This window comes from Somniosus microcephalus, chromosome 2 (genome assembly GCF_052327205.1).
Source record: "Somniosus microcephalus isolate GS21.2 chromosome 2, FLI_Smic_1.0, whole genome shotgun sequence".
In the NCBI taxonomy this organism is placed as follows: Eukaryota; Metazoa; Chordata; class Chondrichthyes; order Squaliformes; family Somniosidae; genus Somniosus; species Somniosus microcephalus.
In genome coordinates this window covers 142,456,063-142,470,657 of record NC_140988.1, presented here as the reverse complement: position 1 = coordinate 142,470,657, position 14,595 = coordinate 142,456,063, and the positions used below count along the sequence as shown (strand labels likewise).

The 14,595-nt window shown below is 43.7% G+C and overlaps 1 protein-coding gene across 1 annotated transcript in view; it reads right to left on the bottom strand.

Annotated features, from left to right (window-relative positions):
• Positions 1-14,595, bottom strand: part of fras1 (Fraser extracellular matrix complex subunit 1) — a 747,542-nt gene that overhangs the window by 420,540 nt on the left and 312,407 nt on the right. The window contains exons 9-10 of the mRNA XM_085963231.1: positions 13,417-13,608; positions 9,745-9,834 (exon numbers count right to left, since the gene is read on the bottom strand). Coding sequence (XP_085819357.1) covers positions 9,745-9,834; positions 13,417-13,608 — 282 coding nt within the window. The remainder of the gene's footprint in view (positions 1-9,744; positions 9,835-13,416; positions 13,609-14,595) is intronic.

The following is a 14,595-nucleotide window of genomic DNA, read 5'->3' as shown; positions in this document are numbered from 1 at the left end:
TCATCTTCACCACCTAGGTGCTAATCAGGTGGAATGGATCGCCCGTCCGTTATAGAATCTGCCCGGTTTTCATTCTATTGATTCAATGGAATGATAATCGGGTGGATTCTATAACAGGCAGGCAATCACTTCGCCAGATCACCACCCATGCGGTAAAGATGAAAATTTACCCCAATATGTTTCAGTTTTTCTATGAAGCTAGGTTTTCATTTTTTCTTTATATATACTTGTATAAAGACTTTTCTTTTTTAGTTCTTTAGATATCTATACTGATGACAGACTAAATTCAGAATGTTCCTGCACTGCTGAACTGAAACAAGATACATTTTCACAGACTATTATGTCATACAATACCTCCAAATGATGCTTTTTCTAGATGCTTGCGTTGCAATATATGTTGCATCAAAATGTATTATACGTCAAAACCTTAGTTTACTTTTCTTTCTACTGACCAAAGCCTAATACCTGAAACTGCAAAGTTAGGCTTATCATTTTTGTCAATCAACATGAACAAATATTTCTTCTAGTAACTCAGGAATTGCCTCTTGAGATTACCAGTCCAGTAACATAACCACTATGCTACCGTACCCTTACCATGATTTACCATGACAGATTTTCCTGTTGAGTTATGCTAGTAAACTAAATATGGATAGGCAAATGAAAAGAAGATGCAAATGACACATGGTGGTGGGGTGGGAGGATTACATTTGACAGGACTGCTTTAATTAAGGCAATTGATCAATTATATTAGTCAAAGTAGCAAATTTAAAACATAAAGGAAAAATAACTTTTATTCAACTTCAGCCAGCACTACCGGCCACTCTACATTGTGGCAAAGCAGTGCAGCAATTTCCCTCCCCTCTTAGGTGGATGCCCTAGCAGCACGATAAATGTGCCTGGCACCTGCCAAATTATTAACATTATCCAAACTCCAGGAAGTCAGCCAGGATCAGGGGAGCAGTCAACAGACCTGCCAAAGATCCACCGTTGTGGCCATGTGGAAAATCTGCCTCAAAAATACATCTGGGAAAAGTCTAGAAGTGTTGGGCATTTCCATGTCAGCATCAGCATCTTGATATTCAATGGTGGCATTGTTACACAGATAAACGTTTAGCCATTATGATAAACACTTCTAAAACAGGAATAATTGTGTTACCATGTTTACCAGTGCATGCTAAATGACTAGGCATACTTGTTTAACTGAAGCTGCTTTTACATTGTTTAAGGTCTGTGTACTCGTGTGGACTGTTCCTGAGTGTGGGCCTTGCGTAGCCTGCTGCAAGTTGGGATTTACCAAGACTAGTTGCTGAAAATACCAGTTTTCAGTGGGCCTTCTAGGCTGCCAGTCGTAACAAATACCAGCAGTTTTACATTTGTCTTGTAATTGGCTGCACAAGGCCTGACTCTCAGGAGAAGCCACATCTGTATCAACCTGATTCAAGTAGCCAAAGATGTGTCACATGACATACATGCCCAGGCACCAAAACCCTGACACTGCAGGACTATCGCCAGGTCCAGCACGAGATACTGGGCAACTTCCATTTCTACAGGCAGACACCGTTATGCAGCAGCCATCCATCTTACTTCTTGTTAAGTCTGTGAATTCTTTAGTTAATTAACACACAGACTAATGAGTAACAACAAAACAGGTCTTTACTGGTTGGAGGTAGGGACTATACGTAGGTCTTTACTTCATGCCCACAGGCGGGAACTGAGGGGAGATCAGTACCCACAGTACTATTTATACCCCTATGGCCAGGAGTGGTACTGCGTATCACTACGCCCTACAAGTAGTGCAGTCCTGTCCATAGGTTTAAAGTAGCACACATATTACATACACAACATTCCTCCCTTCTTAGCTTTACAGTCATCTCCCCATTTAACATAACGTAATAACATATATAACTTCAGGTTTACATAACAGAATAACATAGATACATAGATAACTTCATGTCAAAACAGATCACAGATTCAGTCTCTGCGGAAAACAGTTCACAGATTCAATCTCTGCGGTGTAGTCGGTTCACGTTGCTGGAGTGACTCATTCAATAGTCCTTCCATGGATTTAACAGCTTGAACTTCCGAACTGATTTGGCTCCGTTCGGAGGGACCACGTGTGTGATCTGGTAGGGGTGATAATGGTTCAGATGGTTATCATCTTCTGCTTCGTCTTTTCCTTTTCTGCTTCTTAGAGACTCTCTGGGCTCCCCTGTCAGCTGCCAGCTGTAGCACCACCATCTCCCTATGTTCCTTAGACTTTAAGTGATTCATCCTGATTTCTGCACTTTGGGAGTTTTCATCACAAGCTGGGCAGACCAGGTCACTATAATATTCAGTGTCACTCAATAGGTCATGGTAATATTCGGTGTCGTCCTGATCTAGGCCAGCGAGAGGGTCTTCTATTTCCTCCATACCCAGCTGGGCGTTAGCCAGCTTTTGTTCCAAGTCCAGACATCTTTCCTGAAGAGACTTCTTCATGCGTACCTCTTCATCCAGCTTTTTCTGGGCTTTCAGCAAGTCGTTTGCTAATGACCTCATTTAAGATTTTACTACTTCAACTTCTTTTGGAGATTGATTGATCGGACTATTCAATCCCTCTACCGTAGCAGCTGTTTCAGCGGTCTGTTGTTCTACGTTGACGTGAGTCAGCGTACTTTTGGCATCCAAGGGCTGCTCTGTTGCAGTCATCTCAGTCTGTGTTGCCACCTCAGCTCTTCCAATAACCTTTGAGAGCTCCGAACCCCTTTCGTTTGAATATTGAAGTTCGTGTTCAAGTTTTTCCCATTTCAGAGTCCTGTCCTTCAGCATATGCAGGAGTTGGCTGACCGTTAACTCCTCTGACATCAGACGTTTTGTGTGCTCCTGCTCCATTTGCTCCAGCAGCTGCTTCTGTTGTCTTTCCAGATGTTCCCACTCTATATCAAAGAACTCTTTCGTCGCATTCATCTCTTGCTCAAAACGGCGAATCATTTGTTCTAATTGCTGTTGCAGTTTGAAATGGAGTTGAGTTCGAGCCCGGTGTCCCTCAGAAATGTGCATGTCAGTAGACTGGACAGACTCAGAATTCTCTATCTCAGTGGAATTCTGTGCTGAAACTTTGTCTTTTGCACACAGGTTGGTCTTACCATCATCAGTTCCAGAGTCTGGGTTGATTATGTTCACCGAGTTCTCACTCGTTATTGTTTGTAGGAAATGCCAGTCGATATTCATTTTCCTAATCCACTCCCGTCCTAGTAGTGGAGGACCTCCTTTAGATAGCACATATAAGTCCATTATTTGACTTTCTTCGCCCTTGTGGACCACTGTGACCTCAATTTTCCCGATGGGGTACACTCTTTGCCCCGTGTATGTTTTCAATATGAGCTCCGTATCCTGTAGGGGAATATGTTGGAATAACCTTCCATAATCTTTCTTATTTATGACCGTCAATGCCGATCCAGTGTCCAATTCCAGTTTTACTTGGACTCCTTCTATCTGAAGAGTGACCCAAATTGTCTGGAGGTCTGCACCCTTACCCACGTTGAGTACCCTTAAGCTAGCCAGTTCAATACTGCTTAAGCCAGCCAGTTCATTACTGCTAGCGTCTGAATCGGACTCCTGTTCGGCCACCTTGTGTACCTTTGCGTATTTTCCTTGCGGTGACTTCTTGTTGCTGGTCTTCTTCCCTGACCTGCATACTCTAGCTATGTGTCCAAGCCTACCACAAGTTCTACATTCTTGGTTTTTAAACCAACACTGGTTCTGATCATGCGTTGTCTTTCCACAACGATAACATTTGCCAGAACTCACACCCAATTTGTGTGCACTGAGCTCCGGTGACCGTAGCTGCATTACTGCCGTGCCTCTCGCTGCGGCTTCGTGTGCTGCTGCCATAGTGACCGCCTTCTCAAGCGTCAGCTCATTCTCCTCGAGCAGTCGCTTTTGTGTATCCTGTTTAAATAAACCACACACAAATTTGTCTCGTAGTGCATCTGTCAGTCCCGTTCCAAACTGGCAATATTTCGCTAATTTACGCAATTCCAGCAAATATTCAGCATTGCTTTCATGCTGTAGCTGCCTTCTGTCATAAAATTTAAATCGTTCCGCTAGCATCAGCGGCGTGGGGTTTAGATGATCTTTCAGGACAGTAACAATCTCATCGAACGTCTTATCCGCCGGTTCATCTGGTGATAACAGGTGTTTCAATTGCCCGTATGTCTTCGCACCCATTAAATTTAATAATGTTAGAGCTTTATCTTGGTCACGAATTTTATTGGCCTTACAATAATTTTTTACTCTTTCAACATATATGGCCCAATCTTCGAGGTCACTATCAAAGGTGCTAATATTCCCGTGTTTAGGCATTGTAGATTTGCAATTTCTCAGATTTTATTTTCTTTACTTGTTATCAAAGATGGCGGCTTCCCGCTCTTGCCGTCGTCCTCCGTCCACAAAATGGCGGTTTTCCCGCGCTTGGCGGTCTTCACCCGTCCCCCGACGCCGTCTCCCTTCAGCCCCGAGTGCGGCCCTTATCTCCGCCGCGATCGATGGCCCGCGCTTTTCACCGCGGCTCTCGCGCCTTCAGTGTCTGCCGACGCTGCGCCTTTCAGCCTGAGTGCGGCCCTTATCAGGGATTGCGATCGATGGCCCTTATCTCCCGATCGCGATCGCCCTTGTACCTCCGACTTCCCCCAGCCCTGTCTTTGCAGCCAACGCTGCTCGGCTTACCCACCACCGAGGTTGAAAAAGAAGCTGCAGGATGTCTTCTGTCCTCCAGTTTTCAGTCGCTGATGGAGGCTTCAGGGTCCTAATGCCTGTCGCTTCCAGTGGGGTGGTGCGGTTTGAAACCTCTCTTCAACGTCCTGTCTGTGGACGAAGCCGCCGTGGAATAACTGCCGCAGGGTAAGAATCTGACTCGTCGCCAGTGTTAAGTCTGTGAATTCTTTAGTTAATTAACACACAGACTAATGAGTAACAACAAAACAGGTCTTTACTGGTTGGAGGTAGGGACTATACGTAGGTCTTTACTTCATGCCCACAGGCGGGAACTGAGGGGAGATCAGTACCCACAGTACTATTTATACCCCTATGGCCAGGAGTGGTACTGCGTATCACTACGCCCAACAAGTAGTGCAGTCCTGTCCATAGGTTTAAAGTAGCACACATATTACATACACAACACTTCTTCTTCCCACTAAGTAACCACTTACAAGCAGCACACTTTGACTAAAGGGGAAGCATCGGGGCAAAACACAGTGAGCACATCTTCATTGTACAGTGTTAGTGTGAATAAAATTTAGGTTAACTGGTACTCTAATGTGTCATGACAGTTCTTTTAGGATGAGCCAGAATAAGACTGCAGTTATAGTCATGGGTTTTGAGGACGAGATAGGAGCAAAGGAGATGATGTTTTATTTGGCAAGGGTATTGGGCACATGCGTAGCTGTTTGATGTGCATTGATTAGTTCAGATGCTTAACTAAATGTGTCCTCTATTAGTCTGCTGTGCAGATTATACGGAGTAACCAATTCTCTGTGCAGACAAGTCTGCTGTCTCCTGATTCGTGTCACCATTTGCTGCTGCCTGTTCTCCTGTCTGCTCCATGGCATGGCTGAAGCTGTGTGAGACCCAGCAGGCAACAATAATTATGGACACCTTGGCCAGCCTATACTGCAACACTCTCCCTGTGGTTTCAGGCATCTAAAGCTTTGCTTCAGGATGCCGACGATCTGGTCCACTAAGACCCTTGTAGCAGTGTGTGCCTTGTTATATTGTTCTTCAGGTCTTCTCCATGGATGCCTTCATGGGCAAGGCAGCCATGGTAGGTAGCCTTTGTGCCCAGCAGACAAACATCCAGTTCTCCTGGCCCAATAAGGTAATGGTGGCACGGTGGATTGGTGTAAAATGAATCACTGTTGGGGTAGTGGGTATTCATGTGAAAGATTCTATACTTTTGGGTCACATATTTGCTGCAAATTCATGGAGTTGAATCCCATCTATGCATGGTGGGGGTGATACTGAGAGTAGGTGCTTGTACAGCCACATAATGCCCGACAATTTGGGGAATCCAGGCAGAATATCGAAGTGTAGGGTTTCATGGGAATATAGATGAACTGACTGCAAACAAGGTATCTGTGACCAAGACAAGCAAAACAGCTAATAAGCAAAGAAGTAGGTGAAACACTTGGCTGGTAAAAAAAAAATTAAAGCCTTTCACAAGCTCAGGACCAAACTGCTTCACAGCCAATGAAGTATTTTGAAGCCAATTTTCACAAAACAAGGTCCTATAAACAGCAATGACATCACTGACTAATTAAACAGCCTTTGGTTATGGGGTACATGTTGGCCCCTCCTCTTCTTCAAATATAGTGCCATGGGATCTTCTTTATCCACCTGGCATTGCTTTAAAATTTCATCTGAAAGTATTTACTCACCCATAGCTGCAATGAAGTCTCAGCCTCGATTATATGCTCAAATCCTGGAGTGGGGCTATGAACCCACAACCTTCTCGCTCACAGGCAAGTGTGCTACCACTGAGCCAAGGTTGACACCTAAAGCAGCAAGTCCAAACAATCTAGCCACTTGAAGAGCAAAAACCCAACATGAAGGGAAAGCATCCATTTTACATGGAGCACTGTTCAAACCCCCTACTGCATTATGGGGCCTAGTGCTAATTTACATATTTTGGGGTAATTAATAAGCCCAGAGCATAACACACACGCAAGGTTTCAGTGCTCGAATTGTATCCAGGTCACATTTTGACATTCACTGCACATCAGAAGCCTAATGGGTCTAAGGTCCCCATTGTGTTGGCTCACACTGCTACAGGTGCTTCTAAGTGATGAAGGTTTGTAGGACAGCATAAGCTAAAGCGTGTATTTGAACTACTTTGTTTGGATTTATGCTACTCCATCTCAACTTCAGCATCAGCATCTTGAAGCTGAACTTGTGCAGTTCCATTTCCAATCCGACGGTCTGACCCCCTATTTCTCTGGCAGCATTTGCACTATCTCTATCACTCTACCTGATCGCTGACAATCATGGAACTTGCAGGAATTGCCTCTTGAGAGTACACGACCCAGTTGCAGGCAGTGAAAGAACTAAGTAAATACATCGGGCAAGGTTTACATTTTTTGATAGAAAAGCAAAAGGCCTATTAAAATATACTTAAGCAGAAGAGCTTTCTTAAATGCACAGAGGCATATTTTACTCCTCAGTCCACTGCCACACTGCAGTAAGGAGCCACAAATTCCTCTCCCCCGCCCACCCTCAGGTGCGCCCCACTCCGGCACTGTAAATGGTCCCAGTGCCACTCAAATTATTTAAATTAACCTGACCCTAGGAAATCGGGCAAGGGTGCAAGCAAGTGGTAGGCAGAAGCCCCATCTGAAAGAAAGTCCACCACCATGGTGAGAGAGGATAATCTGCCTAAACAAATCTAAATTAGGGATCAATGGAATCGACTTGTCGTTTAGAATTCTGTACTTAAATAAAATCTAAGCAAAGTAGCTCAAATACATTCTATCCTTTTTGCTTCCATACAGTCCTCCAGGAATTATAACAGTACCTTTGTGTTGCCAGCAGGGAGCCTTGCCCATCGGGAGTGTAAATTGGAAATTTGGGTGTGTGTTGTGCATAACATTTTAACCACTGATTTAAATGGTCAGAAAATCATTTGCAGTGTTCACCCGAAGTTCCAATATGTGCTCGGCAAAGCTCGCCACCAATAGCACAAGTCAGATAATGAAACCTATACTGTCCTCGTTCAATTTATTGATTCAAATGGTTCTTACTAATTTACCATTCTTATTTAATCAGGCATACCTGGATGTGGAATCTTATGAAAATGGAGACTGGATGCACGTGTCAAAACCAATGAGTGCACTGTATATGATTATACAAAATACAAAAATTGTGAGACTCCCACTGCAACAAAGATGAACGATTTTTGTCTACTTTTAATGGTGGGGCCATTCTTATAAATCTAGTCTCAGTACATAAGCAGTTTGAAAACCATCTGTAGTTCAGATTTCTGTACCAAGCATATCCCAAGACAATGTTGCAAGTTATGTCCCGCTACAGGCTGGAGAGTAGGATGATTCAAATATAAACAATGCTACGTAATTGCTTCATTGTGATTATGTCTGACAACTCCTTTATGTATATGAATGAACATCCAGCTGTTCAAAGTCCAGGAAGCAGTGGCAGAGCCAAGGGGCATCATAATATCCCCAATAATTTTGAGGTTGGGAGGGCCTCCTCCATTTCTCTTCCAGGAACCTCTTTCACCATCTTCTGTTTTCGGCCTCTTGATTTGGACTGCAAGTCTGTGCTGTTCTTGCCTTGGCCTTCGGAGCGGGTAAGTTGGCATTCCTCCATTCCTAGCTTGGTCTACTTCTTTCAGCGCTCCCCGCTGGGCCCTCAGTCTCCAGGTAATCCTGGCTTTGTCTTTGGCCCTGAGCACTCTGAGTTCTACCCCATTAGAAACAGAGGCAGAACTATGTTGGGTGGAGGAGGCCGAGGCATGGAGCTGCTCACAAAGGGCTGTTGGCCAACTCTGGACTTCTTATAGGCCAAAATCCCTCCCGAACCTCTGATGTTAGCTCCACTGCTGTCTGGCAGTACTAATAAATGTTTTCTGGGATATAAAAAAGGTAGCCTGAATGTCCTGGGATATGTCAGGTCATACTCCAGACTAGCAAGCTCCCAGTGTTAGCTAGCAGCTTTGCATACAAGCGCACAAAGCAGGAAAGAACCAGCAGGGGTTTTGCTTTTTTATTATTCGTTCATGGGATGTGGGCATCACTGGCAAGGCCAGCATTTATTGCCCATCCCTAGTTGCCCTTGAGAAGGTGGTGGTGAGCCGCCTCCTTGAGTCCGTGTGATGAAGGTACTCCCACAGTGCTGTTAGGGAGGGAGTTCCAGGATTTTGACCCAGTGACGATGAAGGAACGGCGATATATTTCCAAGTCAGGATGGTGTGTGACTTGGAGGGGAACTCGCAGGTGGTGGTGTTCTCATGCACCTGCTGCCCTCGTCATTCTAGGTGGTAGAGGCCGCGGGTTTGGGAAGTGCTGTCGAAGAAGCCTTGGTGAGTTGCTGCAGTGCATCTTGTAGATGGTACACACTACAGCCACGGTGCACCGGTGGTGGAGGGAGTGATTGTATAATGTGGTGGATGGGGTGCCAATCAAGCAGACTGCTTTGTCTTGGATGGTGTCGAGCTTCCGGAGTGTTGTTGGAGCTGCACTCATCCAGGCAAGTGAAGAGTATTCCATCACACTCCTGACTTGTGCCTTGTAGATGGTGGAAAGGCTTCGGGGAGTCAGGAGGTGAGACACTCACCACAGAATAGCCAGCCTCTGACCTGCTCTTGTTGCCAAAGTATTTATGTGGCTGGTCCATTTAAGTTTCTGGTCAATGGTGACCCCCAGGATATTGATGGTGGGGGATTCGGCGATGGTAATGCCGTTGAATGTCAAGGGGCGGTGGTTAGACGCTCGCTTGTTGGAGATAGTCGTTGCCTGGCACTTGTGTGGCGCGAATGTTACCTGCCACTTATCAGCCCAAATCGAAGGAGTTTCTACATTTGGCTTGCAGTTACTTCTTGGACACCCTAGTTTAGTAAAGTAATCAATTTGTTCCTTCATTATATATGTTTTACCATGATTAGTTATGTGTATATGCATAACTATCCCACCTTTAAAATATCCTCTATTTGATTTGATTTCTGAGCACACTCTACACATATTGACAGCGACTCACCTCCTTGACTTGCTCTTTATAAACACAGTAACTGCCAACCGACACACATTCAGGACAGCATTTGCCAGGTAAATGCAGCAACTCTTCCCCCTGCAGATAATTACAAACATTTACTCAAATTGGATAATGATTACCACAATTTATACCACAAGTGTGCAGGTGTACTTCAAAGGAGTACATTAATATAAATAGTTTGAGCCCAAAATTCTGGGATCCCTGCTTCACCACGGAAGTGTTAGGATCAGTATGATAGGCAAGATAGGTTGTGGTAGTGATATGGGTAAAATTGGATTAAATCACACTATAGGCACACAGAGATACAAGACCAAGAAGTTAAGTGTAGAATGACCTGAGAGTGGAATGTTAATTGCTGGACAGATGCCCAGATTTCTTTTCGAGGTGTTGGGAGTGTCAATGGAGAATAGGCCTCAGTATAATAAAAATCTAAAGAGATAAAGAAGCGAAGATTCTGAAGGGGAGAATAGTCAAACATGTGGAATGGCTGGAGAACAATGAGCAAGTACAAGAGGGGCAGGCAAGTGGCCTGTGTGACTGCTAACATGCTTACATATTAACCCTACATCCTTACATCCTAACTGCATGTACTATGAACGGAATTACATAATAACACTACGCTTACCTTACGTAAGTAAACATATAAAGGTACAGTACATTGGTGTACTTTATGAACTCTAAGTAGGTCAGGGGACATGGTTCACGAGGGCCAATGAGTTTGTTGCTTGTGAGTATAATTGGCATTTATCTCATAATTAGTGCATGTGCTGGGTATGCATTAGTGTATTGATAAATGAAGATTGTTAATTAGACATCTTTCTATCTCAAGTCCATGAGCCTGTATTAAAATGAAGGATAAGGATTATCCCAAACCCAACAGAAAGTACCCAAAGTCCCAAATTGTGGGTCCGGGATAATTTAAATAGTTGGGGTGGGCGGCCCCTGCCAGCTAAGATGTAAAAGAGTGCTCGGCAGAAAATTAGAGAAATATGTTGCAGGGGGAGCCAAAGGTTTTAATGAGCTGGAAGAAATAATGATAACATTTTAAATCAATCCTCTGGGATCGATTACTTTTCCTCCTCAAGGTGGTTAGAGCCTTCTTAAGGCCCAGTAAGGAACCCACATCTGCTCTCAGCATGTGTGGCCTCTGTTAGGCCTAAAGAGGCCATAATTCCCAAGGTAGCCCTGGAATACCCACAACGCTGAGAGCAGGCTGGGTGGGGGGAGGGTTTAAGGCACAAGACTCAGCCCCCCAATTGTAATTTCGTCCACATGTTGCACAGGATAGAAACTAGGTCCACCCCAAATTTCTGCTCCCCCATAGGCAATCCAATCACTTTGTGTGCCCCCCCACCCCCACCAGAGTTTGGCTCCTTCACGTGCAAGGTTCCTACCTCTGAATGTATCCCATAACAAGATGTTTCACTTTAAAACTATCCTGTCTCCTGCCGCTCAACCAATTTTCTAACCAGGTCAATAATTTGCCTTCAATTCCATGGGCTTCAATCTTAGTTAAGAGCCTCTTATGAGGAACTTTATCACATGCCTTCTGGAAGTCCATATAAATAACATCTGTAAACATTCCCCTGTCCACTACTTTAGTCACCTCAAAAAATTCAATCAGGTTTGTCAGGCATGACCTACCTTTCACAAATCCATGCTGGCTCTCTCTGATCAACTGAAAATGTTCACGGTGTTCAGTCACCCTATCCTTAATTATAGACTCTAGTAATTTCCCGACAACAGATGTTAGGCTAACTGATCTATAATTCCCTGGTTTCCCTCTCTCGCCATTCTTAAATAGTGGAATAACATGCACAATTTTCCAATCTAAAGGAATGGTTCTTAAATCGAGAGAACTTTGGAAGATTATAGTTAGGGCATCTGCAATGTGCTCACCTACTTCCTTTAAAACCCTGGGATGGAAGCCATCTGGTCCTGGGGATTTATCACTCTTTATTGCCATTATTTTCTTCATTACTGTTATTTTGCTTACGTTAATTTTGTTGAATCCCTGTCCCTGATTCAATATTAGTTTCCTTGGGATTTCCAGCATGCTATCCTCTTCCTGTACTGTAAATACTGATGCAAAGTAATTATTTAACATGTCTGCCATTTCCTTATTATCATTGACAATATCACCGTTATCAGTTTTCAAGGGGCCAACATTGCTCCTGACAACCCTTTTTTCTCTAATATAATTGTAAAAATGTTTGTGTTGTTTTTGATATCCCTTGCAAGTTTCTTTTCATACTCTCTTCTGTACCTCTTACTATCTGTTTTGTTATCCTTTGCTGCTGTTTGTATTTTTCCCATTCGCCAGGATCTGTGCTATTTTTTGCATTTTTGTGTTTTTGTTGTTGTTTTATGTTGTCTCTTACCTCTTTAGTCGTCCATGGCTGTTTTCTTTGGCAAGTAGAGGTCTTGCCCCTTAGGGGTATTAACTGGTGCTGAAGCAATGTTAAATTCTTTTTTGAACACCTCCCACTGATCTTCTGTCATTTTACCCATTAACAGATTTGTCCAGTTTACTGTGGACAGTCTCTGTCTCATCGCATTGAAGTCAGCCTTATCTAAATCTAGAATCTTAGTAGCTGCTTCGCGTTTCTCCCTTTCAAACACTACATTGAACTCGATCATGTTATGATTGCTATTAGATAAATGTTCACGCACCGTTAGGCTGTTAACTAAATCTGGCTCATTACTCATTACTAAATCTAATATGGCATGCCCCCTTGTTGGTTCTAGGACATATTTTTGCAGAAAACTATCCCGAGCATACTCAAGAAATTCACAACGATTCTGACATGTGCTCGTCTGCTTATCCTTATCTATATGAAAGTTAAAATCCCCCATTAAAACTACTCTGCCTTTACTACATGCTTGTCTAATCTCTGCATTTATACAATCTAGCACTTAACCGCTGCTACAAGAGGGCCTATACACAACTCCCACTACAGTCTTAAATCCTTTCCTATTTCTTAATTCTACCTATAAAGTCCCCACTGCCTGCTTAACTCTTGTTATATCCTCTCTTATCATTGAAGTGATTTCATCCTTAATCACTAAGGCTACTCCTCCCCCTTTCCCTATCTTTCCTGTAGACTTCATAACCTGGTATATTTAGTTCCCAGTCTTGACCGTCTTGCAGCCATGTCTCAGTAGTACCAGCAAGAGATGCTTCCTGCTTTAATTCTGTATTTGTGGTTTCAATAGCTTCTCCAACCAATAACAATTTCCATTTATATCGTGCTCCTTTATATAAACTAGGAAGCACTGAACTTGAAATGCCAGTATATGATGAATTAAGTCACAAGTATACTTAATACGCACATGGCTGGGAAGAAAAGGGCAAATTTTGCTTCAACATGAATCAGTGCTTTGATGGTGGAAAAGTAATTAATTTGTCTTTGATTCAAGTTAGACGGCACTGTACTAATTGTCTATATGAGCCTTCTATTTGAAATATTTCAGCATTACATCCTGCATTAGGAATGCCCAATTCCAAGAGGTGCAGATAATTCTGAATAAATGGACTGATTGCCTGACTATTTCTAGCACTTGATTCAAATTTATAGAAGAAATGCAGCCCCTTCACCAAATAGCACAGAACCACACCACCATTTTTCAATAACACAGGAAAAAAGGCTCCCTTACCCATGAGCACTTCACTCTGGCACATTCTGCAGTCTGACAGAGGACCTGTCCCCTCTCGCACATACAGAACTCGCAGCCAGTTACATTCCACATCGCTCCATGATACCTGATGACACCTTCATACAGACATTTCCCTTTCCCAGACACACATTCCTCACAGCAGTGTCCAGATCTTTTGACTTTATTCAGCCCCTGTGGAAATAAATATGATATTAAATATCAAAATGGAGATTTTTTGTCATCTTGAGGATTGTACACAATGGCCCCAATATTTATGGGGAGGTGGGGGGGGGAACGGTGGGGGGCACAGTTTTGCGTTCAGTAAACCCGGAAGAACGGTTTTCCCTCAGGTTGTGCTCAATTTAACGGCAGGACCTGATTATCATTTTTTGTCTCCGTTTCTCAGCCGCAGCCAGCCAGATTGAGAGGCTGGCTGGCTGTCAGGCGAGTCGGTCTTCAGCAGCCTGGGAGCAGCGAGGAGGGAGAAATCGGAAAGGTTGGGTCAACGGGAGATCGTGGCTCGGGGGAACATCATGGCTAGGCGGGGTGGCGGTCCGATCACAGGACTGGGGGTGGGGGGGAGGTCTTCAGCTGATCGCGGCAGGGGCGGGGGGGTGGCTGGTGACGAAAGTGGTTTACAGGTAAGCTTGAGAGGCTGGGGAAAAGCACTCCTGCTCCTCCTGGCCCACAAGCAGTGCTGGAAAGGCACTTAACAGCTGTTCTTGCCTCCCATTAGCTGCCGGGTTTGCTGAGGCCTGGAAAACCCACCTACCTAATTATTTTAGCCATGGTTATATTCATGTGGTAGCCTAATTACAATATATTGGGTATATTACTTTACAACTGCCACTTGGTATACAATTAGAAAGCCCACTGCATTTGCAAGCCACAAATAAGCATGCAAAATGTTACCTTCAGAACATTCCAGATACCAATTTATCAACTGGCTTTAAGAATTGGAAGGTGTTATTAATTATGTTCTACATGTACTTATATAATGCTCATGGTATGCAAACATTGACAGAATGTGAAATCTTCTTCCCTCTGTGCAATTTCAAACTTTTGTTTAAAATATACTTTGCCCTTTATAAATAATGCCCTTGAGTCAGTTTAATACTGTAAGGTAAAACTAGATGTACATAATGCTTGCGGGGGGGGGGGGGGTTGAATCTCAGCACC